Below are 26,484 nucleotides of genomic sequence, written 5' to 3'. Positions count from 1 at the left end.
AACTCTGGAGAAGTCCAGAGCGCCACAGGAAACTTGCATTACTGCAGCCAACGCCGGGCAGGGGCCAGGCCGCCGAGCCGGCTCCCGAGGAGCGCGCGCCCTCCCCGCCCCGATGCCCCGCCACCCTGCCGTCCCGGGGGGACCCCCGGGCCCCCGAAGCCTCCGAGTAAGCCTCCCCCCGCCTCTTCCACGGGCCCTAGCGGGAGCCAGGGGCCGCCTCCCCCGGTCGGGCAGCGGGGTGGGGGGTGGGATCCCGGGCGCCTGCTCGGGCTGGGGGCAGAGGGTCAGGGCGCGCGGCCCGAGCCGGGGGGCGCTGCCCGGAGGCCGCCCTGCTGGCGCCCACGGCGGCGCGGCTCCCCCTGCTCGGTGCAGCTGCCGCCCGGCGCTTGCGCACTGGGCCCCGGGCGCGCGGCGGCCCAGGCTTTGTGTGTGTGTGTGTGTGTGTGTGTGTGAGAGTGTGTGTGTGTGTGTGTGCGCGCGCGAGTGTGTGAGTGTCTGTGTGAGTGAGCGAGCGAGAGTGTGGCCGCGGCGGAGCGCGAGCAGGGCCGCCGGGCGCGCTCCCCCAGCCTCTCTCTCCCCGCCAGCACCATGTCGGGCAGGTCGGTTCGAGCCGAGACCAGGAGCCGCGCCAAAGATGATATCAAGAGGGTCATGGCGGCTATCGAGAAAGTGCGCAAATGGTAAGCGGGGGCGCCGCGGCGCGCGGGGCCGCCGCCGCCCGCCGCCCCCGACCCGCGCCCCGCCGCCGGCGCGCCCCGAGGCGCCGCTCCCGCCCGCGCCCCCCCCCGCCCCCGGCCGCGGCGCCCCGAGGTGCAGGGCGGGCGCCGCCGGGTCACCTGCGCCGGGCGGGGGCCGCGGCCGCTGCCCAGGTGCGCTCGCGCCGGTCGCCCACCTGGCGCGGCGCCGGTGGCCCGCGGGCGGCGGGGGACGCGCGGGGCTGGCCGGCCGTTCCCCCGCCGCGGCGCTCGGCTCCCGGGAGGGGGGCCCCGGGGCCGGCCCCAGAAGCCATTTCGTTTTGTGCAAGTCACATGAAAGCGGCTTCCCGCGCGCCGGGGCCGAGACGCCGGCGAGCGCCGAGCGCCGGCTCCATTGTGCAGGCGCCGAGCGGGCCCCGGGCGCCGCCGCCCGGCCCCCCGCCGCCCCCCGGGCCCCCCGGGCCTGCCGCGTCCTGCCGCCCGCCCGCCGCCGGGGCCCGGCGCCCTCGAGTCTGCGGAGTTTGCAGAGCGCGAGCCGTTTAAATTTAGCGCTTTGGGCTGCCTGGAGCGAGGGCTCCGGGCGAGGGAGCAAGCCGGGGGCGAGCGCGGGGGGCGGCGCGGCGGGGCGGCCGCGGGGAGGGCCCCCGCCTGCCCCCCGGCCCTGCCCGGCGCGGGCCCGGCGGGGATTTTTTTAGTCAGAAACTGGTCCTGGGCCGCGTCTTGCCTCTCCCCAGACAGAAGCCCGCGGTGGTTTTGCGGAGGGAGCCGCTGGTTTTGTTCTCGGCGCGGGGGCCCCGGGGCTCCTCGGGGTCGGGTGGACGTGGCTTCCAGGCTCAGGTTCGCCCCGGCCCGGCCTCGGGATCCCCGGGATGTGGACGCCGCCCCGGCCTTGCCCGGGTGGGACCTGGAGACGGCCCCGGGGCCCGAGGCTGCGGCCCCTGCTCGGTCCGACTTGTTGGAAAACTCCGGGCTCCCGGGTTTCAACTTTTTTTTTTTTTCCCACGGCTTCACCGGGGCCCAGGAGGGGGAGGAACAGCTGCGACGCTGTCCCCGAGTGTCAGCGCCCGCGGGCTCGTCCCGATCCTCTATTTAAAGCCCTGGAACTGGGCAGGCCCCAGTGGCAGGGTGTGTTTATGTTTGGGGGTGTAGCTGCTGGGGCAGCCTCGGTCTCTCCAAATCCCCAGGGGCGAGGCTCCGGTCCCCGTGGTGTCGCGAGCCGACAAAAAAGAAGGCGAGGGGAAGATCAATAAAGTGCACGTGCTGGCGGCCTCCTGTGGAAGGGCTGCCTGGGGAGGGCAGGGTGCCTGGCCGTGGCCTGGGTTTGGCTCCAGCGGGACAAAGAATTTTCAGAACCGGGAGAAGGGGAGGCTTTTCAAAGTTGAGATGCAAGTGGACCGCGCCTCTGGAGCTCCCCTGGCGTGCAGGGGCCCCCCGTGGTGCCCCAGTGGAGCCATTTAAAAATGGCAGAAACAGCTGCAGGCCGAAACACACAGAGGGGAACAAGCCCAGCCGCCCCCTCTCCTGTGGGAGTCCCGATGGGAAGGCGGTAGTTGTCCCCTTGCCTCAGCCCCTGTGCAAAAAAAAAAAACAAAAAACCGGCCGAGGCCCTTCTGTCACTTGTGGGTGTAGGAAGGGGCCTGGGGCAAGCTGCCTCCTTCTCGTGGAGGCGCAGCGGCCTCCTGGCTGACGGCCTGTGCCCGCCAGCTGCTCTGCGGAGAGGGCAGATGGAGAGGAGAGGTGGGGGTGTCTCTGGTGGGCCCCAGAGGCCTTTGATCTGCCCGGCCCCGGGGGCCAGGCCAGCCCAGGGCGCCTCCTGTCCTCCCCCTTGCGCTGGGGGAAATCTGTCCTATCCTCTGAGAGCTCAGGCTTTGGGCTCCTGGTCCGTTTCCTTAATGTGACCTTGGACAAACCGTGTGTCTCAAACTGCTGTCAAGGGGTCCCTGGGCTACTTTGCTCTCCCGTGGGGTTGTGGAGAACTGAAGAAAGTTGTCTCCAAAAGCACCTATCCCGCCACGTGTAGTAGCACCCGTTCAGTGTTCGCACGAGGTGGACTCTGGGAACCCGCTCTGCTGACTTTGGTTGGGCCCCCTCCTGGCCTATTGCCTGGGTTTGTCCAGCTCCTGAGAAGCCGTGTCCCCCCTTCTGTGCCTTTGGAGCGGGTCTCCAGTCAGCTGCCGAAGCTTCGGGTTGTTTATTAACCACGGGGCCCTCAACCATGCGATTCACTGCTGGCTGGGGCTTGGGTTTGCCAGTTAGCAGATGTCGAGGCGGGATGTCCAGTTAAATCTGAGTTTTAGATAAACCATGAATAATTTTTAGTGTATGTCCGTGTGATATTTGGGGCATACGTACACTAAACGTTATTTGTTCACCTGAAATTGGGCTTTAACTGAGCATTTTGTGTCTTATGTGAGGGAGAATCAAGGTGTCTGGCATATTTGGTCTGTGAGTCTGGGGTAGGGTTTCTTCTCAGCCCAGTGACCCCTGCACTTACTTCCTCCTCAGGAAAAAGCCTGCAGCCTTGGCCTCCCCGTCTGTAGCTGCTGGCTCTTTCTCTGGCTTTTTCTTCGTTCCTCTCTGCCTCGTACCTCAGCGAGGCAGGCTGGTGGACTACGAGGCAACCAGAAGATGGCAGAAGGAAAAACAAAATGGTGGGAAACTGGGCGAGGGTTAGGAGGCTCCATGGGTGGAAAAGAGGAGAGAGGAGTCTTTAGACAGGAAGCAGAAGCTTGAGCCCAAGAGACGGCGCTGGCCCGGGACCCCTAGGCGCTGGGCCCGAAGGTTCCCTCAGTGGCCACTGTGAGGACCGAGAGGCCTGTCTCTGGAGAGTCCCACCTGCTCCCTCATGGGAGGGAGGCTTGTGCCCGAGCACCTGGGGCTTCATCAGAGGCACCCGCCTGCCAGGCCTCAGGCCCAACGGCTCTAGAGCTCTCTCTGAGGGAGTCACCAGGGTTCCCTTGGGGGATGGGTGACGCCATGATGGTCTCCCTGGTTAGCCTTTGGACCTAAACCCCGCAGGGCGCTGGAGATTGGCCTTATCCCTCGGAACCTGGGGTGGGTGCTTCCAGTAAATACAGGAGGCTGTGCTGGGAAGGAGCTTCGGGGGCTGTGTTCCTACAGCTGGACCCTGTAGTCCGTTTGTCTCAGGAGCCCAAGTCTGAGGGGGGAGAGAGACCAGAGTCTGGCTGCCAGAGACCACCAAGGCGGAAGGGCTCGAGGCTCGCTCAGGGGCAGCCTCACGGCCAGGCTGGGGGTGTGAAGACAGGAGCTGCTCCTCGGGGCACGTGGCTCCCCGTGACCAGATGGTGGAGTTCTCGAGAGTAGCCAGGAGTCTGGATTTTTATGTGGAGTTGACTTATTTTTAAGCTTGGCAATCAATTCAAATCTCTGAAAGTACCGTGCAGACCAAATAAAAGGGGACTTTTGGCCGCTCGATTGCCACCTTGGCTGCAGGGTAGTGGATGTACCTTGATGCCCCATGCGGGGTGGCATGTGCTCTGGAGTGATGAGTTCGGGGTGGTTGTGGGAAACCTCAGCTGACCCACGGAGCCTTGTAGCCTTGCCCGAGGCTGTGGCAGATGTGGGTTTGTGCTGAGCTCCCTTGCCTTACCTGTGAAGTCCCTCAGTCCTCCCTGGAGCTTTCCCAGTGACTCACACCTGAGCTCTGTGGGGACCTTCCTGCCCTGGGGGCTTCTGGCCAGGCATACAAAGGTCAGGCTTGTAGTGTTTTTAAGTCAGTGTTCACACCTAGAGACACAGCACGGGTTGTCCCCTGGGGCAAAGGGAGGCTTGAGAACTGGTGCGGGTGTCCACCCGCCGGCTGTGGCCTGAACGTGCTCTGGGAAGCTATTTCAGCCGAAAACCTTCATCTAGGCTCGCCTGTGGCCTGCAGGACCCAGATCTCCAGCCCACTTTCTGCCCTCAGAGGTGTCTTGTGTACTGCAAGTCAATTTACTTCTTACCTCTCTATACAATTAAACCTTGGGTTTGTTGACTTATTGGGGCCTCCGGCAGGAGCCAGCTGAGGGCTTATACATAGTGAGTGGCTTTGGCCATTGCATGCGTCCTAGCGATTTGTGCTTCTTTGTCCGGCTCTAATCACTGTGTTTGAAGGAGATTCTTAGTTTTCACCGGACTCAGGATGGCAGAGAAGGAGCTCTGGGGTAAGACCTCCTGTGTCTAAATCCTGGTTCTGCCACTTGCTAGCTGTGTGACCACAAACCTCTCTGTCCCCCCACCCCGTTTCCCCACCTATAAGATGGAGTGGCAGTGATCCCTCTCTCGTGGGCCTGTTGGGAATCTCCAAGAAGGGCTTGTGAATACTCAGAGCCTCGGAATGTGGCGGCTCTCCTGCTGCTTTCCCTGTCGTGGAGGCTGTTCCTCGGACCGTCCTTGTCCCTCGTGGACCCCTCCAGACTATTTGAAGGGAGGTGGTGAAAGCCTGGGGAAGGGGGCGGGGGTGGAAGAGGCCACTTCAAAAAGCAAGGTGGCATCAAAGGTTTGAACCCTGGCTCTGCGGAGGATTACTTCACTTGCCTGTGCCTTAGTGTCTTTATCTGTCAAATGGAGAAGGTGACGTTTTCTGCCACGCGAGGTTATGTAAAGACCAGAGAGACAGTGTGTATGGCACTTGCCACGTAGAAGGCACTGGAAGTGGTCCCAAGCAGAATTAAAAAGCCAAGCCCCAGCTGCTTGCAGCAGGGCAAGCGGTGAGTTTTGGGGTGGAGGTGTCGGTGGTTTGGGTTAGCTGGTTTTGAGTGTGCACGAGCACCCAGAACCCTCTGTGGTGAGGGGGCCGGGTGGGCTGCGATGCGTCACCCCGGCACGTGAGGACACAGCCACAGGAGTCAGAGCCAAGGACGACTCTGGATGAGGAGGCTGGCGGAGGTGCTGATGCCAAATTGCAGTTCTGGTGGAACTGCTGAGGGCTCCTGGCGGGTATGCCACCTATAGCTGTGGGTCTGCCCAACATCCCATTTGGGGTCTCTTGAATCAGCAGGACCTGCTGACAGTTTACTTCTCCTGAGATGGCTGGGCCCTGTGTTAACAGTGTGGCCTTGGTTCGAATCCCAGCCCTGCCACTTGGTCGGGTGAGGCCTCCTTCACCTCTCTGACCCTCCGTCTTCTCCTCTGTAGGGCTCTGGCTCTCACTCTGAGCGAAACACAGCCACTGGAGCATGGGGAGAGGAAGTGACGGGGCACTGGGGGTCAAGGAGGAGGCCTGGCGGCTGTAGCAATAATCTGGAGAATGGCGATGGCTTGGACCAGGTGTGGGGGGGTAGTAACTGTTCTTAATGAACACTGGTCACCTCCTTTTCCTTCTCGCCCATAAACCTGCCTCCTGCAGCTGGGAGAACCTGGGCTCCGTCCCCTGGGGGCAGCTGTGCAGACAGAAGCAGCCATCCCTGTGCCAGGGGGACACATGCCGGCCTGGTGGACAGAACCGGGGGGGTGGGACAGGTGGGGGCAGGGCCCACAGGGCTGCACTGCGCTTCCCTTCCGGGCTCGCCAGGGTCTAGCCCTGGGGGGCCACCTTGAGGGGGACCGAGGCCACTGAGCATCTGGGCCACAACGCCTCAGATGGCGCCTGCCTCGGGAGCCCAGGCAGTTACTCACTCTTGTCCTCTCCTGGTGCGACCTGGAGGGCGGGCCAAGCCCCCAGGCTCCTTGGGGAGGCCCTCCACCCCACAGGTCTGGAGCCCTCTCGGCCGCCCCGGGGGCACAGCTGGCCCGGGGGGCGGGCTCCATGGTCCTGGCACTGGGGGGCTGCACACAAGGGGTCGAACAAGCCCCCCCCCCCCCCCCGCAAGCGCCGCCTGCCGACCGGGCCCCAAGGAGGCCTCTGTCATGTGTTGTCTCGTGTATTCCTCAGCGTGGTCCAGGGCAGGGGGCGGCTGGACTGTGGGTTAGCACATGGGGAAACTGAGGCTCAGTGGTGAGGCGGCCCGTCCAAGGGGAACTGCTCGGGAGGGCAGAGCCAAGTCCGTGTACACGTGGCTTGGAGCCTACCCTCTTGACCACTGGCCCAGCAACCGCCCACCTAACAGGTGACCCCCTGCCCTGCTCCAGCAGTTCCTGGTAATGGGCTCTTCCTTGTCCCCCCACCCCTCAGGGAGAAGAAGTGGGTGACTGTGGGAGACACATCCTTGCGAATCTACAAGTGGGTCCCCGTGACGGAGCCAAAAGTCGACGATGTGAGTATGTGGGGCGTTCCCGGGGCCGGGTGGTCCGTTTGTGCTTCCGCCGGCCACGGCTGGGGGGCAGGGCACCCCTGTCCCCGCAGGACCCCGGGGCTAAGGCCAGCTGGAAGCAGACGCGCCTGGCTAAGGGCTGGAGGGGTGCTGGCCTGCCGCACCCCCTTTCTCCAGCCCTGGAGTTTGGCCCGTGGGGAAGCAGTGGGCGGTGTCCCTCAAGTCGCCATCTCCTGGCTGAGAGCCCCACGGTTTGTCCACAAGAACACATGCCGCAGAGCCGTGCCTCCTCCCTAGGGCCCGGGGGACCGTGGTGTGGGGGTGCTGGCCCCAACGCAGTAAGCACTTCGCCATGGCCGCAGGCGCTGTGCTCAGTGCTGTACGCTGTGTGCTCACTGATTGCTCACACCCAGTCCATCTGTCTTTTTATCCTCTCTGCACAAACGAGGAATCCGGCTCAGAGAGGTGAAGCAGCTTCCTGGGTCACACAGCTAGAGTCGGAGCTGAGCATGTGCTTGGGCGGTTTGACCTCAGAGCGCATGCTCTTTCTGCCCCTGGGAGAGCCTCCTGGTGGTCCGGGGGACTGGAGGCGGAGGATGGCCTGCGGCAGGGGGAGGCTCTAGTTGGGTGTCAGGGCAGGTGGGGGGCTCCAGGAAGGGCGGTGTGAAGCCATCCCCACTCCGACCACTAGAGGGAGCTCCAGCGGTTGTGCTCGGAGCAGCTGTCCCACACCGCAGCCAGGTTTTCAACTTCGGGGCGCCCAGGCCCGGTATCCCCAAAGTCCCCAGGTCACCTACTCACATTTCCAGTCAAAACCAGAACAGTCCCACTTACGGACCTTTGCCTGCGCTGTTCCTTCCGCCTGGAGTGCCTTCTCGGCTCCCCCAAATGCAGGGCTGTCCTCCACGAAGGCCATCCAAGCTAAGGGGGGCGGGGGGTGTGGCCAGACTGCCCCCTAAACACAGGGGTTAAGGCTCCCTCCACCTCTCGAGGCATCTGATTAGATGCTCGCCCCTTGGTGGGTGGGTCGGGTCCGCGCTGAGCCCCGGGGGCCCTGGCCCTTTCTGGTTCTGGACTTGGCTTACAGGGCCACCATGGCTGCTTCCCCCAAAGGGCCCAACGAGATGCAGGCCGTGGCGGCGTTTGGTGCCGGCCGTTCTGGAGGGCGAGCGGCGCACGGCCACGCTCCTCAAAGGCAGCTCCTGGCTCTTGCCCATCTCTGCTTTGCACATCATTAGGTGTTGTATAAATGCTGGTTGCATTTGAGAAGACGTGGTCCCCGCTCTCAAGGAATTCATAATCTCGTTGGGGAAAGATAATTATAGAATTGCATGAAACAGACAGCAGGGAAGTGCCAAATGGAATGTGATCAAGGAGAACACATCATCTATGGGCTGTCGCCAGGGCCGCGCCAGGCTCGGCCACGGGCACTGGGCTTGGAGTCGGGCAGGTGCTCCCGGGTTAGCGGGTGATGGTGCCCTGGTCACCCCACCTTACAGGGCCTTCGTTTCCTCTGTTGGCTAACGGAGCAGTAATACACAGCTCCTGAGGTTTCTGCGACAGAGCAAAGGCAGTGATACATCATGCAGAGAATTCTTAGCACAGTGCGGGCTGTGCAGGCAGTGCTCAGAAACGCTAATTCCCTCCTCCTCGCGGAGCCCCTTTCTCCTCCCCTTTCCCTCTGGTGTGATGGTCCCAGTTCTGAATGGCCCCAGGCCTGGCTGAGTGTCCCCTCCCCTGGGAATCTTGATAAAACGCTGATTCCCCCGGACCCACCCCAGAATGCTGAACAAGAATCTGTAGTTGCTGCAGCCAGGAATTTGCGTTTTGGAAAGATAGCTTTTTATTTTTTTGAACTCCCAATTAATACATGGTTACACTATTTTTTCAGAACTCTCTTAAGGATTTTATTCTTTCAAATAGGTAAAACATTGCAAAGTTCAGGGATGCTTAATTTTTTAAATTCAGACATTTTAAAGATTTTCTGGGGTGATGGAAAGCTTTGGTAATGGATTGTTGCATGGTAGCACAACTTTGAATATGATTAATGCCACTGAATTGTATACTTCAAAGTGATTAAAATGGGAAATGTATATCTGTTATTGCAAAAAGAATTTTAATCCTCAGGTATGGTTTTGGCAAAGGAAGAACCTTGTAACACTAGAAAATTCAATAAGATAGAATGGACTAAAACTGTAGTGCAGCACTGAATTATCTGAAAGTGTTTAGTGAACTCTAAACTGGGTATAGTTCTTTTTTATTTTATTTTTTAAATTTTACTTTATTTTTTTAATTTTTATTTCTCTCCCCTTCACCCCTTCCCTCTGTTTTCTGCTCTCTGTGTCCATTCACTGTGTGTTCTTCTGTGTCTGCTTACAGTCTTGTCAGCGGCACTGGGAATCTATGTCTCTTTTTGTTGCACCATCTTGCTGCATCAGCTCTCCATGTGTGCAGCGCCACTCCTGGGCAGGCTGCGCTTTTATCCCGCAGGGCGGCTCTCCTTACAGGGCGCATTCCTTGCGCGTGGGGCTGCCCTACGCGGCACGGCATTCCTTGCACACATCAGCACTGCACGTGGGCCAGCTCACCACACGGTTCAGCAGGGCCCTGGGTTTGAACCCTGGACCTCCCATGTGGTAGGCACAAGCTCTATCCGTTGAGCCAGATCTGCTTCCCAGGGTATAGTTAATAGTACCAAATAATCTTTCCTTAATGTAAACAAAGGTACCGCACTAATGCAAGGTGTTAACGGGGTGTATATGGGAAGTCTATTTTCTACATGATTTTTCCATAAACCTACAACTTCTAATTAAAAAAAAAGTAATTCACACACCATTAAATCCACCCTCTTCAAAGTGTACAATTCAGTGGCACTTAGTATAATTCACAATGTTGTGCAGCCATCACTGTCAGAATGTTTTTGTCACCCAAAAAAGAAACTTGTGCCCAGGGACAGTCACTCTCCATGCCCCTGCCCCAGCCCTGGTAACTGCTAATCTACTTTCTATCTCTGTGGATTTGCCTCTCCCTCAAAAGTAAGGTTTTTGACAGTATGACTTCTTATAAATCTGCCTTTCTTCCCTCCCCCACCCCGCAGCCACCAGCGTCGCAGTGGAGTGCAGCGGGCAGGGGCGCATCCTTTCCTTTACCAGTGATGGTGGCATTCTAGTCACGTGTTCCATACCTTTCTTTATTCACCTTGGAGCTAGAAATAGTGCTAATGTTTCTGCAGCTCTTTCCACAGTAGTACACAGAGATGCCTTATTCTCTGTAATTGTTGCATGGCATTGTGTTGAATGCTGTGCCGTAATTCATCTAATTGGGCCAGTGGACACGACACAGCTAAGTGGTTTCCAATACGATTCGATTCCTATTATAAAAAGCGAAACCACATGCTTTAAGCCAAGAGCCCCTGTTTCCCCTCCCTGGAACGTCCCCCCTTAGCTAGTCTTCCAGTTGGGGGCTCAGCCATCCACACATCCAGAGTCACGGCCGAGGGAGCCTGATGCTAGTGAAAATGTGAGACATGTTCCCCATCGCTCACCTGGTACCCGTTCTTACCTGCTCCAGGCTGCTGGGCAGCCAGGCGGCCTTCCCAGGGGTCCCCCCTCCAGCCGGTGGATTTGGGTGCTGGCTGGTGACCGCCCTGCCAGTGAAGGCAGGTGTATTTCCCAAGGCACTCGAGCTGGGCCAGAGACCTCCCCACGGGGCTGTTTGACGCCAAAGCAGGCGAGGCCCGGAGCGGGGTCCCTAATGGGACAGGCCCAAAGCAGGCCCTCCAGAGACTTGGGGGTCCAAGGGGAATCCACAGAATAAAATACGCCTCCTGCCCTCGGGGTCCCGCTCACATGGGTGCACACGCCCTGTTTGGTGACTTGGTTTCTGCTCCATTTTCCCTTCCAGAAAAATAAGAACAAGAAAAAGGGCAAAGACGAGAAATGCGGCTCCGAGGTGACCACGCCGGAGAACAGCTCCTCCCCGGGAATGATGGACGTGCACGGTGAGCTCTTGCGGCCGCAGCAAAGCACTCCCTTGTGCTTTTGTTCTCCTAGCAGGTTTGTCCACGTTCCAGGCAAAGGGCAGGACGGCCAGGCAGGACCAGAGGGCCTCTGTGCCAAGGAGAAGGCTCGGCAGAGAGAGAATTTCTCTTCCTGGTGCAGCCGGCCAAGGAAGTAGTCCATGTCCAGCCAGGGGTGTGAAATAAGACACTCTTCCCACCAGGGGCCACTGCTGTCAGGCCTGAGCGCCCGGGAGGTTTTGTTGAGGGATATGTTTATCTCTTTCACTCCTAGCCTTTGCATATTGTGTAAGTGACTGTACTTTCCATTTCCCATTTTCCTTTGGCTGCTGGGAAGCTCCAAACTCATTTTCTGACTCCGTGTTGATCCCTGGGGTTTGCTTTCCACATCAACTGCCTAACTTCCTCTGCTTTCATTTCAGAAGTCATAAACGGCGTTGCCCAGATAAAAATCTAGGCCAGGGTCACGCATCAGCCATTCTGCAGTTATTTTGAAGTTGCTGCTGTTGATTTATTTTCTTATCTTGGAGAGGAAAGGCACAGATCATAGGCCTGTACCTCTATGAAACTGTCACAAACAGCACACCCATGAGACCAGCACCCAGCTCAAGACAGTATTGCCAGTCCCCAGAATGCCCCCTTTTGTCCCTTCGGTGCTGTCCCCACCCCTTCAAGGAAATCTGCCCTCTGACTTCTAACCTCATAGCGTCAAGCCTAAAGTCTTCTAAAAATTGAGTTACTCTCTAATGTTTGTAAACCGGAAAATCTGTGTCTCGTTATCCTTTGAGAACTCAGCCCTGGCTGCCCTGGGCAGGCATGTCCTCGGGGCAGCAGCTGTTTGCTTAGCGAGGGCCTGGGTGGCATCTCGTTTTTGGCACCTGCCTGTCCCGCGGTGTAAGTTCACTACGGGGATTGGATGTAGCTCAGTGGCTGCGTCCCTGCTTCCCACCTTCGAGGTCCCGGGTTCAATCCCTGGCCCCAGTAACGGAAAAAAAAAAAAGAGAGAGAGAGTTCACGTCCTTGCCCTTTTTTCCATCTATTGACCCAATTTCAATCTCTTTGTTTCTTTAACCATCCCAAACCTTTGTACGAGGTGACACCAGATAAGTAAATAAAAAAGGAATATTGGCTTGCTTGAGTTTCCAGACCAGGTCTGTCTGGTTCCAGAGAAACAAGATGGTAAACGTCCCCATTTGCCCCAGTTGCCTAGTCTGAGAAACGGGGCTTCACGGACAGGGAGTGTTGCTTATTGCCAAACCGGCTTCAGGAAAACACATAGGAGGGGAGTGGGTGTAGCTCGGTGGTTGAACCCCCGCTTTGCGTGTACGAGGTCCTGGGTTCAAGCCCCGGTGCCTCCTCTCAGAAACGAAAGCCCCCGCTGGAGTTCCGCTATAGGTAGCTGTGTCGGGAAAGCCCCCCATGGTCCTAACGTCACGGTCAGGATTCGTTCCGTTTTCAGAAATGTTTCCGGTGGCCTCCATGAGCACCCCGACTCCTACCTGGGGGGTGAGGCGGCCCCAGTGCGGGCTCAGGACTTGGACTTGATCCGAGTTGCAAGCGCAGACCTTTAGAGCAGGGTCAAGATCACAGGTGTTGGCGTCAGGCCCGCCTGGGGTGGAATCTTGCCCTGGCTGTGTGCTCCCCGCCTGGTGAACCTCTAGCCTGGTTTTACTTACGCTTTTAAATCTGCAGGCCGGGGGTGGGAACACCCACTTAATAAGGTCCGTGTGAGGATCAGGTAAGAGAATACGTAGAAAGGACCTGGCGGGTCAGTAGCTGACACCTACGGCGCTGTCACAACGTGCTGTTCGTTGTGCAAAGTGCATCCCGTGCGTGATCGCAATCTCAAAAATGAGCCCGGTTTTACAGATGTGCAGACCAAGGCTCAGAGAGGTGAAGTGCCTTGCCTTGGGTTGGGAAGTTAATAACCGGCAGGGCTGGCAGGGAGGGCCTTCGGATGCAGAATCCGGGTCTGTCACAGCCGATCCAGACTAACTCCCCCCAAAAAAACGGGCCGGCACGCAGAAGCCAGGCTCATCGCTGCCCATCTCCATTTTGGTGCGTGCACAGCCAAAAGCTTGCCCACCGGGCACGGGGATGTCGTGCATGGAAGCCGTGTGCCTGGCAGGGCCATCCTGGAGGGCTTCGGGCAGGGGAGTGGGTGCTGGAGGAGGTGGAGGGAGGGGCCCTTCAGTCTCCCAGGGCCATCCGAGGTTGGCCCAGGCACGAGCACCACACTCCCTTGGTTTAGGCTCGGCTTGGACAGTGAACTCGGGGGCTTGGCACGTGTTACGTAACGGACCTCGTGGTGGGGCCAGCGGCAGCCTCTCTCCCTCTGCTGGGTGTCTCACACACGCACCTGCTTTACCCGGTCGTGCCTGCATGAGGCTGCTTTGGCAGTTGGGGTAGAGGAAGGATTCGGGGTCCAGAGTAGGGCGGATGGGTCAGCCTGTGCAAGTGGCTCGACCTCTCTGAGCCTCGGTTTCCCCCTGGATGAGGTGAACATGGCCACAGCACCCACCCAGTGGTTGGCTGAGGATTAGCTGAGGAGCTCTGATGCGCTTCCCCGTACCTGGCCCGTGGCAGGGGCCCAGGACGCACTGGCGTCTCGCTCGCTCACTCTCCATCGTACTAAACTGGCTTTGGTCCCAGGGGCAGCTTGACCCAGAAAGGCAGCGTTAGATTGTGGTGTTATTTTTGAAATCGCCGCTTGGGCAGCTGCAGCTTAAAGGGACCCTGCACCAGGAAGGAGGCCGGGGCCAAGCCGCGGAATGCCCGGCCATCGCGCTGCAGCGAGCCACCACCGGCCCCACAGCTAGCCCCACCGCTGAGGCCTCTGCCCAGGTAGCATGCTTCCCCCTATACTCCCCCGTTTCTCTTACTCTCATTCCCATATTTTAAAAGAAAATCAATAGACTTCATTTTTAGAGCCAGACTTCGTTTTGGGCAGAACGAAGAGATCCCACGTACCCTTGCGCCCTGCACAGTTTGCTCTTTTTAACTATGAAAAACCTCAAACGTGGAAAATAGTAGAGAGAATTGTATCATAAACCCCCAAGCACCCACTAACTAGGTTTTAATTAACGTGCCATATTTGCTTCATCTGTTTTAAATGTTAGGGTTCATAGAAATAGTAAAAGGCACTGCTCTTGTATGTAAAGTTCAGGGGGTTCTGACAAAGGTATACAACCTGTGCTAAAGTACTTTGAAGTAAACTTCCACACATCCCGGTATGTTACTCTGCCCCAACGTGCTTCAGGAGGCCTCGCTAGAAAACGACATTTTCTGTGTACTCGTGGTACCGTTATCACTCCAACAGACTTAACACTTAACTCCTCAATGTCCCGTAAAATCCAGTCTGTCCTCAAATTCCTCAGTTGGCATGTCGATGAGGCCCGGGGTTCACCTGTAGAAGTGACTCCTCTTCCGTCCCTCTGCTCCCCGCCCCCCTGTTGTCAGGACACTGGCTCTGAAGAGACTGGGCCAGGTGTGCTGCGGAACGTGCCACCGCGCAGCTTGTCCGCTTGCTGGTGGGGTGTCTGCGTTCTTCCCCTCATCTTCTCACGTGGGAGGCGGGCTTGAGGCTTGGGGTACAGGTGCAAGGCCCTTGGCCAGAGGCTTCCTGCACTGCGTGGCCAGCTGCGTGGCCCCCAGGGGCCGCCTCTGGCCGCCTGCCTCCAAACCCGGGGCCTCTCGGACGGCCGCGCTGCGCCCCTCGGCGAGCTCACGGGTGGGGGAGGCCGGGCCCAGCTCCCTGGACCCTCTGCCTGGCGGGACGTGCGAGGCGGCCCTGGTGTGCGGTGTCGGGCCCATCCCGGGAGGCGCCCTGTGGGGCTCCAGCAGCCGAGGTGAAGGGACCCCGCTGCCGACAGCTGGCTGGTTCACCCTGTGCCTCTGCTCTGCCGACACAGATGACAACAGCAACCAGAGCTCCATCGCAGACGCCTCCCCCATCAAGCAGGAGAACAGCAGCAACTCCAGCCCCGCCCCCGACCCCAGCTCAGCCACGCACGTGGAGGCCAAGGCAGATGAGGCCCAGGGCGACGGGAAGGAGCATCCTGGGGCCGAAGGTAGGTGCCCCTCAGGGCTGGGGCTGGGACTGTGACAGAAGAAGAAAGAGGACATCTGGAGCTCCCACACTGGCTGGGGGGAGGAACGGGGAAGGGGAGATCTGACCAGGGTGTGGGCAGGGGTTGCTTTTACATAACGTGGTCAGGGAAGGCCTCCCTGAGAAGGTGCCACTGGAGCTAATGAGGCTCACATCAGGCGGGAGAGCAAGCTATGCGGCTGGCTGGGAGGAGTGTTGCAGGCAGGAGGCGGACAGTGCAAAGGCCCTGGGGCAGGAGCGTTCCCACAGTGGTTGGAGAAGAGGGAGGGAGGGACTTGGAGTAAGATGTCAGGGAAGGTGAGGGAGATGGGGACCCCTGGGGGTTTCAGGGGTACTTTGGGTGCTCTGGTTAAGAACAGATGATGGGGGTCCAGGGAGACAGGCAGGGGTGGCGGCAGGGGCTACTGCAGTTGTCCAGTTGAGAAGATGCTGGCTGGACGGGGTGGGGACAGAGGAGAGGTTCTGATTGTGGAGGGATGCGTGTGTATGTTTTGAGGTCTTCAGGTCTTTTTAAATGAAATGCCAAATATACAGAAAAGTTTATTTGGGTCCAACAGTTCATATATTTTTTGTCCCATCTGTCAGTAATTTTTTCTGGAACACTTTGAAGGTAACTTTAAGACATGGGCGGGGAAGCGGACTTGGCCCAGTGGTTAGGGCATCCGCCTACCACATGGGAGGTCCACGGTTCAAACCCCAGGCCTCCTTGACCTGCGTGGACCTGGCCCATGTGCAGTGCTGATGCGCGCAAGGAGTGCCGTGCCACGCAGGGGTGTCGCCTGCGTAGGGGAGCCCCACGTGCAAGGAGTGCACCCTGTAAGGAGAGCCGCCCAGCGCAAAATAAAGTGCAGCCTGCCCAGGAATGGCGCTGCACACATGGAGAGCTGACACAGCAAGATGACACAACAAAAAGAAACACAGATTCCCGGTGCCACTGATGAGGATAGAAGCAGTCACAGAAGAACACACAGCGAATGGACACAGAGAGCAGACAATGGGGGGCAGGGGGAGAGAAATAAATAAAAATAAATCTTTAAAAAAGAAAAAAAAAAGACATGGTAGGGGACCAGATGTACCTTAAGTGGTTGGATGCCTGCTTTCCATATACAAGGTCCCAGGTTCGATACCCAGTACCCCCTAAAAACGAATGAGAAAACCCAATTCTTTTTCGGGATGTAGCTCAGTGGTCGAGTGCCAGCTTCCCATTTACGAGGTCCTGGGTTCGATCCCTGGTACCTCCCCCCCAAAAAAATGTTTTGCCCCCTTAACCCCTAAACCCCTCAGCATGCCTTCTCTAAAATGAAGGGTATTCTCTTACGTAACCCCAAACACCACAGTCGAACGTAAGGAAGTGAACAGTGATTCCCGACGGTCTGACATCGAGGTGTATCTTGAAGGCAGAGGGAAGGGTATTTACTGAAGGACTGAACGTGCGGGGGCAGGATGGGCTCCTGATAACAGGAGTCCCCCAGAGGGACGGCCTTGCCACCCTCAGTGACGGCGGCGCCAGGAGAGCCCCGAGGCATGGAGAGGCTAGCGTTGGGGTGGCGGTCCAGCTGGGGATACAGGTTTGGTGCCAGTGCACCCCCCACAGCCCGGCCTGAAATCGGGGTTCCCAGGACTGACCTGGGCTGCATTCCATCCCATCCGCTTCTGCACACTTGATCCCCGTCCCACCCTCCAGACTTGTAGACAGCAGGGAAGATGGACACGAAGACCAAGGATTAGGGTCCACAGAAGCCACGGCCCAACTGGATTCAGCCACGGCATGTGCGCCATCAGGCCATCAGCCCACCCGTGGTTCGTAAAAATTTGATGTCACAATTTAAATTTTGAGCAGGTTCACTTAAGATAGATCTCCAGCTTCTCTCTTTTTTTTAAAGATTTATTTTTTATTTATTTCTCTCCCCTGCCCCCATTGTCTGCTCTCTGTGTCCATTCGCTGTGTGTTATTCTGTGTCTGCTTGTATTCTTGTCAGTGGCTCCGGGAATCTGTGTCTCTTTTTGTTGTGTCATCTTGCTGCATCGGCTCTCCGTGTGTGTGGTGCCATTCCTGGGCAGGCTGCGCTTTTTTCTTCATGCGGGGCGGCTCTACGGGGCGCACTCCTTGAGTGTGGGGCACATCAGCGCTGCGCGTGGGCCAGCTCACCACACGGGTCAGGAGGCCCTGGGTTTGAACCCTGGACCTCCCATGTGGTAGGCGGATGCTCTGTCAGTTGAGCCAGATCTATTTCCCTCCAGCTTCTCTTGAGAAACCAGAAGAGCTGGCAGTGCTGGGCCTGCTTTCCCATGGGGCACACTAAGTGGCTGTGCCCCTTCCCCAGTACTATACTTCTCACCATTCCCTATTGTCTCCCTGACTCGGAGGCCAAAGGGCAGTTGCCAGTTACATAATCACAGTTAATTTTCCTTTTATTTGTTTTATTTTTTAATTATTATTTTCTTGAGGTATCAGGGCTGGAGTTGAACCCAGGACCTCATGTGTGGAAAGCCGACGTTCAACCACTGAGCTGCGTTGGCTCCCCTGAGTTGGTTTTTTCATTTATTTTTGGTTTTAGGAGGTTCCGGGTATCAAACCCAGACCTATGTGAGAAGCAGGTGCTTAACCGCTGGCGCTACATCCGCTCCCCTAAATCTTTTACAATAGGAAAAGCAAGCTATCTCGAACCTGTTTTTCTGTCAAGGGTAGAGAAGGCTGTGTCTTCTAGAGGCAAGTGGGGGCGTGCATGCTTCTTTGAAGAAGAGGAGAATGTTCTTGAGGTTTCCTCTGCCGCGCTTGCCTGCGTCCAAATTCAGCGGTCCACTTGATGCGTTAGCGGCGCCTCCCTGGCCCCCAAAGGGACGCTGGAGTGTGTGGTGCCTGCACAGGCCCCGGGGGAGGCGGGCCGGCCTGTCGCCTCCCTGGCCGGCTGCCAGAAGGCCTGCGTGAGGCAGGCGGGGGGCCAGGAGCCCTGCCGCGCCAGGCTGTGGTTCCGGGGCCCCCAGGGCAGAGGCTGCGAGACCCGGGTGGGCTGCCTTTGCTGGCTGCCTCCCGGCCGGGGCCTGTCCCTCCCCTGTTGGGGATCTTGGCGCCCTTTGCCCTAAAGGCCAGGGAAGGCTCAGCCGCAGGAATTGTTCGGGTTTAATCTGCTGTAGCTGCTCCACCCCCACCAGCCTTCCAGGTCCAGGGGGGGCAGAGTCACCTACCTTCTCAGGTGCCTGCCGCCTGCCCAGGGCAGGGCCGGCCGCCGCCAGTCGTTGACCTTGCCTTGAACTTGTTTACTGCTGAGTGAGCTCAGGGAATGACATAGTGTCCGAGCTCCCTGGACTAAATTTAGGCCCCTGGAAAATAACTTGCCCTGGGTGCGTTCCAACACCAGCAACGCCGAGACTGGCCGCTCCACTGAGCCCTGGAATGCTCTGCCGCCTCCAGGGCCAGTTCCCACCGCAGGCTCGGGCCAGCGGGGCCCCGGCAGGAATCTCTGGGTGAGGAGCCGCTTTCACGACTGCACCCCACGTGCCACTGCTTCCCACTTGGCAGAGCCCGCTCTGCAGGACAGAGAAGAGACAGATAAGCCACGGAGGTGACAAGTGTTTTGTACAGTTAAAATTTTAAACGGTTATTTTAAAGCTAACCTGTACATTATAAGCTAGAATATAACCCTGACATGGATTTTAAAGGTAAAATTAAAAGCAACAAGAGCTCAGGCTTATGGGGAGTTCGGGGCTGTGCCCCACATAGTGCTTTTGGTTCCTCCTACCCTGGGGTGGTTGTGCTATTTGGTGCTTTTCACGTCATCCCATTGAACACTCACAGCCTTTGGGAGGTATCGCCCAGGACGCAAGTGACAGCAGACCCACAGCCGTTCTCCAAATCCCATGCTCTTTCCTCCCCCCAGGCCTGGCGAGCATGGCAGCCCTTTGCCGCAGGCAGAGAGTGGACCTGGGACCCTCCCCGTGGCGACAGGGAAGCCCAGCCTGGCCCAGCCCTGGACCGCGGTGGGCCTCCCGCGGCAGAACAGTGGGTGCCGGTGTGGGGGCATTGGTCTCCCAGGGCTGCCGTATAACCACCACGCACTGGGTGGCTTAAAATGGATTTTCTCGTGGGTCCAGAGCCAGAAGTCGAAAGCCGAGGTGTCACCAGGGCCACGCATCCCCAGAAGGCGCTGGAGGGAGGGGGGTCTTTCCTGTTTGTGTAAATTTGCTTTTTCTTCTTCTGTGTTCTCATCCTGGTGTTCTTTGGCTGCAGCTGTGTGATCCCGACCTGCCTCATCTTCCCAGGCCTCCTGCCTTGCTGGCCATGTGCCCTCTTCTCCCTTTTATAGGGACACTCTTATTGGGGTTATGGCCCATCCCAAGCCAGTACGGTGACATCTCAGTCCTCCTCTTAACCGATTGTATCTGCAAAGACCGCGTTGCCAAATGAGGTTGCGTTCTGAGGTCCTGGGTGGTCGTGGACTTCACCTGCTGTGGGTGAGGGCAGTTAAGAGAGGAATTGCTTCTCTTGGCTGGGAAGCCAGTCCCGGCGCGAGCGTCTTGCAGCTCCTCCCTGCCCCCGCCCTCCGCTCCCCTTCCTTCCATCCTGGGCCCTGGAGACCCGCTAACTCGACCCCTTACCCTGCCCTTCTGTCAGCACAGGCCTGGGTTTGAATTTTGCCCTTCGTTATGTTTCTGCCTCAGAAGCCCCAAAAGGGCAGTCTCGGTTGCTTCGGTGTTCTTTAGTAGTATGTGGTAGGCTTTAAAAAACGGAAGCAGAAGCAGCATCACGTGCCGCTGGGGCCCCGGGCATGGGTAGGGGCAGGGCTGGGGCTCTGCTGCTGCCTCTTGAGTGCTGCAGCTTTACCCTCCAAGACCCCCACCACCGAGCCTCCTGCCCCTCCCTCCTAAAGAAGACCAAGTGGAGAAGTGAGCGGCAATAAAGGATTTGTTGGCAAAGTGATTGCTTGACAGAACATGAAGCAGCCAGCTTATCTGCTCTTGTATTTAGAGAATTTTTAAAGACAGTTTCTTCCAAAATATTGTACGATCCCCATTTGGGAAAAGGGGAGAAGGATACACATGTAGGAGGTAAAATCCAGAGAGTTGGAAATAAATCCTCTAAAACGTTAGTGCAGTAGTATCTGTGGTGTGAGATGTTAGGTGATTTTAAATTGATTTTTCTGTATTTTCTGTTTACTGCAATGACCAGTTATTACTCTAATATAATCAGAAAATACTTATTGTTAAGAGAAATGTTTGTAAAGGGCCGACTGCCTCTGACAGGTCCCCAGGGAGAATGTAGGTTCCTTAAAGAAAAGGCAAAGAAACGGGCGAGGAATCCGACAGCCACGACTGGGCCCACTAGGGGGCGCTGTGTGCACGTGGCGCAGGAGGCTGCGGCTCCCCCGTTTCTCAAGGTGCTTGGCAGGTGCTGGCAGGTAGTGGGTGAACTGGAAGCCCCCGGGGCCAGGGTGGGGCCTGGTGCTTAACACGTAAACGAGAAGATTCCAGGCCCTCCACCCCACTATGGTCCTGAAAGACCACCGGCCACAAACTCCCCAGTGGCAGGGGCCCATCTGGCCCATATGACGTTCTGTCGTCTTTGTTTTCCCTCAGACGCTTCTGATGAGCAGAACTCACAGTCTTCGATGGACAACTCGAACAGTTCAGAGAAAGGAGAAAGACAGTTGTCCGGAGAGGCGGGTCTGGCCGCAGAGACGTCACTCTCTCAGGTACCTCGATCGAGGCCTCAGAGGGGCAGCCAGCCCGGCCGGGAGCCCGTTGGGTTGTCGGGGGTACGTTGAAAGGTGTTTTAATTTTTTGTTTTGTTTTATCGTCTCATGTGTTTGGTGCAGGAACTTCAGGACTTAATGGAACGCTCATTTCTTTGTCGTACGCTGGGGCTGCAGGGGTGGCCAGGCTTTCATTCTCCCGGCCCCAGCTTTGTCCTTTTCTTCACTTAAGAGCACAAAAGCACTGCCTGGCCTCCCTGACCCAAAGTTGCTTCCTAGAGACCCAAATCCCACCTCATTCTTCGAAATTTTGCAATGGTGGTGGTGTTTCCCAGGCGTGGGCCCCTTTCTGAGTCATGGGTGTTGGACAGGATCTGGGGTGAAGCGGACGGTGCGGAAGCAGGGGCCTGGGCTTGAGAGCAAACTTCCCGATGTCCAGTCTGGGTTCAGATCCCAGCTGCGTCACTAGTGGCTGGGGAATTAGCATCTCTGAGCCTCAGTTTACCCAGCTGCAAAAGTGGGGTCACAGAAAATATCTTTTGGGGCCAGAGTTAGGATTAGATATGAGAATGTGGGTAAAACCCTTAGCCCAGGCCTGATCCACAAAGAGCTGGTGTCACTCACTTGGCTGCCGTTAGGCTGTATACTCCATATGCTAATCTAGAGTGGTGAGTGCTTAGGGGTAGCAAACTCTCAACTACCAAGACGTTTCCCCTTTGAATGTTTCCAGGCGCCTCGGAGAAACTGGCAACGGGTAATATCAGAAAGAAGGGAGAGGGCGGGATCCACGAGGACTTGGGTTTCGAGGCGCTACACCTTGTGAGCCTTGCAACAGGCCTTCCCCAAAAGGGACATGTTTCTCGATTAAAAACCTTGTGCCCCGGGAGCAGATGTAGCTCAGTGGTTGAGCACCTGCTTCCCACGTATGAAGTCCTGGGTTCAATCTCCAGTACCTCCCAGAAATATAAATAAACCCCTCATCTGTTCGATCAGCGGCTTCTCTTCTGGGTACTCATTCCATGGGAATTCTTCAAAGATGAGGGCAGTGTCCAGTGAAGATTCGTTGGCAGCAGTAGAAGATGGACCACAACCTAAGTTTGTGGGAAGGGGACTGGTTAAATAAACATTGGATAGTGGATAAAATAGAAGAGTAGGCAGCTCTTAAAAAGAGTGTGGGCTAGCCTACCAGGTCCTGATAAAGAAATACTCATTTGCAGTGCAAAATGGAAAAGGCAAGTTGCAGAACAGAAGGTAGAGCAGGAACTTATTTGGTTAAAAATAAAATCAAAGGCTCATCGTTAGTGTGTAAAACTGAGAAGTCAGCTGGTGTCTCCTGGCCCCTCGAGCTCATGGCAGGGAAGATTGGCTTGAAAGTTGGATCCCCACCCTGGGAGAGGCTATTGTTCACTGCTGACGTCTGAAAAGTGCAGGGGTCTTCTGTGCTAACGCAAACACACGCACACGCCCAGAGTTGTGTGAGCACTCACTGTCTCCTCCAGCGCGTCAGGGTTTGTGAGCGACATGGAGGATGAGTTGCAGTAAAACAGAGAACTAGATGTTGAAGGTCAGGTGTTTCTGTAAAAATCATAAGTAAAAATGCCCGCCCACCCAAGATTCGCCTGGCTCTGCCCTTCTCACTGCTGGGCCTGTCCCTAGTCTCCTCCTCCTCTGCTTTATCACCCCCCTGCATTCCCCCACTGCCTGCCACACACACACCCCACCTGCCCTGCATGTGCCCAGCTCTGGCTCCGCCACCCCCAACCCCCTCCAAGTGCTCAGCGGAACAAAAGGAGCTTCTCACGAGCAGGAGCCTTCCTTGGAAGGCACACCCAAGGCCCGTTTCTTGGGTGCCATCTTTATCGAACTTGTATCACTTCGGTAAGAAAAAGAAGGAAGCAGGCTTCCTGCCTCCATGCAGTTCCTGCTCTCGGGATCAGCCCAAAGAAACCAATCCGCCTCTCCCAGTTTAAGACCTCATGAGCAGGCCCAGTGTCCTCTAGTGAACACTTATTGAGCATCCATTGTGTACCAGGCATGATGCCAGGTACTGGATACAGAGTGACCTGGACGGCTGCGGCCCCCTCTGCTCTTGTGGAGCTTCCGATGGGGCAGGGGCGACGGTGGCAGCTGGCATACGAGCACACGCAGGGGTGCCAGCGAGGGTCGGGGAGTGTGACGTAGAGGGGGCAGCAGGGTCGGGGGTTCTTCCAGAACCCTTTGGCTGAGAGGAAGTGGGCCGTGGAGCTGGACTCTGGAAGATGAGGAAGGCGGGTGGGGAGGGCAGGATTTCTGGGTGGGGGAGATGGGAGTGAACATTCAGACAATGGGAGGCCGGGTGGCTGGAGCGTGCCACGAGGAAAAGTGTGGACCTGAGAGGATGGCCTCGGCTGTGCTCTGGCGTCTGGGTTTGGCTCTCGGGTCAGTGGGAAAATACTGGAAGGTTTTATGGTGTCTGTACGACCCTTCAAAGACTTTGACTACGGTGGTGCCTACCTGTAGGGCGGCCACGGGGAGGCAGCGGGCAGCGGAGAGCCGTGGGGGGCCCCGGGTTACTCTGAAGATGGAGTTGGTGAGATTTGCAGGGGTGTGCTCACCAGTTAGGAGGGAAAACTCGAGCCTGGCGGTGGGTTGATTTTGAGGTGCCTGAGACCATCAAATGGGCTGTCAAGGGGGAGAGGGTTTAACCTTTCTTGGGAATTTGGTGACGCCCTCAGGCCCTCTCACCAGAATAATGTCCCTCCGTGCCTTTATTTCTTCAGTGATGGCCATGTGCCCTGTGCTGGGCCTGGGGGAGAGACAGCCTTGGAGCTGGGGAAGTGGATCCCGCTGGCTGGGTGGAGAGAAGGGAACTCCGAGGCCACGGGAGCAGCGTGGGGGCTGGGCTGGGTCCCGGCCCGAGGTGGGGTTCGAATCCCACGGCCCTGTTCCTTTCTGTGCCTGTGTCAGCCTCACGCCTTCCAGCCCGTTAAACCGTGCTTCTCGTTTCTTTCCCCCTTCAGGATTTCGAAGGAGTGCCGCCCTCTAAAAAGATGAAACTGGAGACTTCTCAACAAAACTCCGAAGAGATGTAGACACTAAATTCAATTTCTGGATCCATGTTCATGGATGGTACATCAGCAGGTTTCATTCTAGAACAACTTGACCCAAGCAATTTTGCCCCTCGGGCACGAACTGAACTACTAACTTGACAAGTTTACCAAGTGCAAATCCAAGAAGACCTGGAGTGGCGTAACTTCTCAGACACTGAAGAACTTTCTGCTGTGAAGCGAAACACTCGAGCTTTCAAGTTTGCCGTCCTGGGAAAGTGGGGTCGACAGCTCAGGAGTGTCTGCACACTGTCTCCGAAGCCAAGATCACATTTGTGTTGCTGCTGTATCTTTCCCCCCACTTCTCTATTGAACGGTATAAGCTATGGGAGGGTGGTACCGATCAGGAATTCGCTTTTCGTCGGGGCTTTCCACTGTTGGCCGTTTCCTTCCACTTTCTTTTTTTGTGCCTTGTGCTCTTGAGGTGACCTCCGGCATGTTTTCCTGGTTGTTTTGCATCTCCCTTTGCAAAGTGCCCTCTCAAGTTTTGTTCAGGCAGCAACGGCCCCCCCTAGCATCTCTCCCCTCCCTGCCACAGGACTTCAGACGAGCAGGGCAGACAGGGAGGAGAAGGGCAGCCTGGTTCCGGGATGGGGGGAAGTGGGGGCCTCGGCCTCCCCTGAGCCCCGGTGGGCGGGTGGGGGGTCAGTCTCCCAGGGCCGACCTCGGGCCAGGCTGGCCCCTCTGCATGCGCCCCCTTCCGGGGCCCAGCTGTTGGCGCAGAGCCCTGAGGCTTTCTCTGGCGCCCCCCCCCCTCCGCCCCCATGTCACCCCACGTCCATCACCGCTCTCTCCCAGACCTCTGCAGATGCAACGGCTCCTGTGACCGACTGCAAAGCTGTCTGCTCCCAAGGGCCCGGGGGGCCGGCGGGAGGTCACCGCAGGAGTCGCTGGTGCTGAACTTTCTCTCATAGGACGTCGCTTGGATTTCAAATCCAAGGCGACCTGCTGCGCTCTGCCTCCCTCGGCCCCCGGAGTGCCGAGACCGGAGGCGGCCAGGACGCGCCGCGAGCGGGCCTCGGGGACCGGCCTTAAGCCTGGGACGAGGCGCCGAGGGACCCTCGGGGAGAGCAGGCTCCCCACCGCCGCCCCCGCTGCTCCCCTGCCCGCGGGCGATTTCCTCTCAGCGACGGGGAGACGACCCCGTGGGTGACCTGCCTGACTGTGGTTCTGAGGCCTGGTTTGCTCTTAATGAACACACAGACTCCTCGGACCTTAAACCTTTTCCGAAGCATTCTTTACTGCACTGGAGTTCTGACTCCCTCTCGGTTGTGTGTTATTGGGGGGGGCGGGTGCCGGTTTTGTTGTGTTTTTTGGGTTTTTCTAGGTTTTGTTTTTGTTTCTCGTTTTGGCTAATTGGTGCATTATTCAGGTACCACCTTGAACATGTGGCTTTCTCCTGACCATCAAGGGAAGTGTCTGCCAGAGTATTCCATTTTCTAAGAGTTTCTGAGGGTGAGGCTCTTACTTTTTTTTAAAAGGAGCCTATCTATTTCCTGCACTTCAAGAAGAATCAAAATGTTCCTGAATTTCAAATACCTCATGCAAAACGTCTCCTGAAATAAGGGAAAGAAAAAACAACAAACAAAAAACTTTGAAAATCTTAATGTCGAAATGCCGAAAGGTCTTAAACAAAAAATCCTTGTACTTATCCATTTTCCCCCCTCAGGCAGTCAGTTCTGTTGAGAACTGTGTCCAGCGTCTGGACGCAGGGGGAGGGGGAAAAAAAACCACCCCGATGCGTTACCTCTTGACGCGTCTCCAGGCGGCTTTACCTCCAGATCCTGTAGAACTAGAGTAACTCTTTTTCTTTGCAGCAAAACTCCATTTTGATGAGAGCTGAATTTGGATATTTATTTCCTTTTCTTTTCGGGAAACCAGAAGTTGCAACTTAGACAGCTGAAGGAGAATCCAACACACACGTGCACAGAAGGCGTCACCGCGGGTCACCTGGCGGTGGCCTCTGTGGACGGGCGAGGGAAGGCGACACGGTTGAGGATGACGACGGCGCCCACGGTACCGAGGCTGCCATTAGTTTTTCTCTGAAGTGCCTGAAGGTAGACTGGGCAGCGGCCAGGCCCCTCTGGCCCCTGCCGCGGCCATGCCAGGCTCCGCGCCGGCCGAGAAGGCCTTCCACGCCGAGCGGCTAGACTGCAAAAACCCACACGTGCTTCCTTCCCCGACGCGTCCACTCTTGGAGCCGCTGTTCCCCCGCCCCGCCCTGCACCCCTTGCCCCACTCCCCAGCACAGAATCTAAGACCTTCCAGCCGGCCGAGCCAGGGGCAGGGGACCTCAGCGAATGCCTTCTGTGGACACCAGGCCCCACGGCCTCAAGGGCTCCCGGGGCAGACTTACTCCCCACACGCCTTGACACTGGGGAAGCTGCGGCTACCACATTCCACAAAGTGCTGGCACTTCCACCCGCGCCACGGAAGGCAGTCGACCGAGCCACGCAGGGTGGCAATGGCCCATATTCAAGCAGTGTAATAGTCTGGAATGTTCATTATTGCTAAGGACCTGGTAGAGGTATAAAGACCTTTTCTCACCATTATCAATTTTTTTTTTCCTCTTACAATTTTTTTTTTTGGTGTGTTGTACAGCAGTATAATTTTTCACTTATTTATTCCCTCAGTAGATATGGTTTGTACAATGTACAATGGTTCCATTTCAGAAAATAAAAAAAATCAAATCATGA

At 57.2% G+C, this 26,484-nt stretch overlaps 1 protein-coding gene across 4 annotated transcripts; it reads left to right on the top strand.

Moving 5' to 3' along the window:
- Positions 1-26,484, top strand: BCL7A (BAF chromatin remodeling complex subunit BCL7A). Of its 4 annotated transcripts, none has more exons than XM_004455992.4 (7): positions 1-166; positions 585-680; positions 6,808-6,889; positions 10,790-10,886; positions 14,816-14,974; positions 20,587-20,702; positions 23,702-26,484. In XM_004455992.4, the coding sequence occupies exons 2-7, from the start codon at positions 589-591 to the stop codon at positions 23,771-23,773; spliced, it is 618 nt and encodes a 205-aa protein (XP_004456049.1). In that variant the 5' UTR covers positions 1-166; positions 585-588; the 3' UTR covers positions 23,774-26,484. The 4 variants fall into 4 exon arrangements, 2 of the variants coding, with proteins under 2 accessions (XP_004456049.1, XP_004456048.1); XM_004455991.4 differs by having other exon boundaries at positions 3-166; positions 20,587-20,765; XR_011646487.1 differs by lacking the exon at positions 1-166 and having other exon boundaries at positions 389-680; positions 23,702-24,104; positions 25,670-26,484.

Source organism: Dasypus novemcinctus, chromosome 19, assembly GCF_030445035.2.
Source record: "Dasypus novemcinctus isolate mDasNov1 chromosome 19, mDasNov1.1.hap2, whole genome shotgun sequence".
Classification (NCBI taxonomy): domain Eukaryota; kingdom Metazoa; phylum Chordata; class Mammalia; order Cingulata; family Dasypodidae; genus Dasypus; species Dasypus novemcinctus.
Note: the sequence above shows the minus strand (reverse complement) of the source record. Positions and strands in the feature narration are given on the sequence as shown.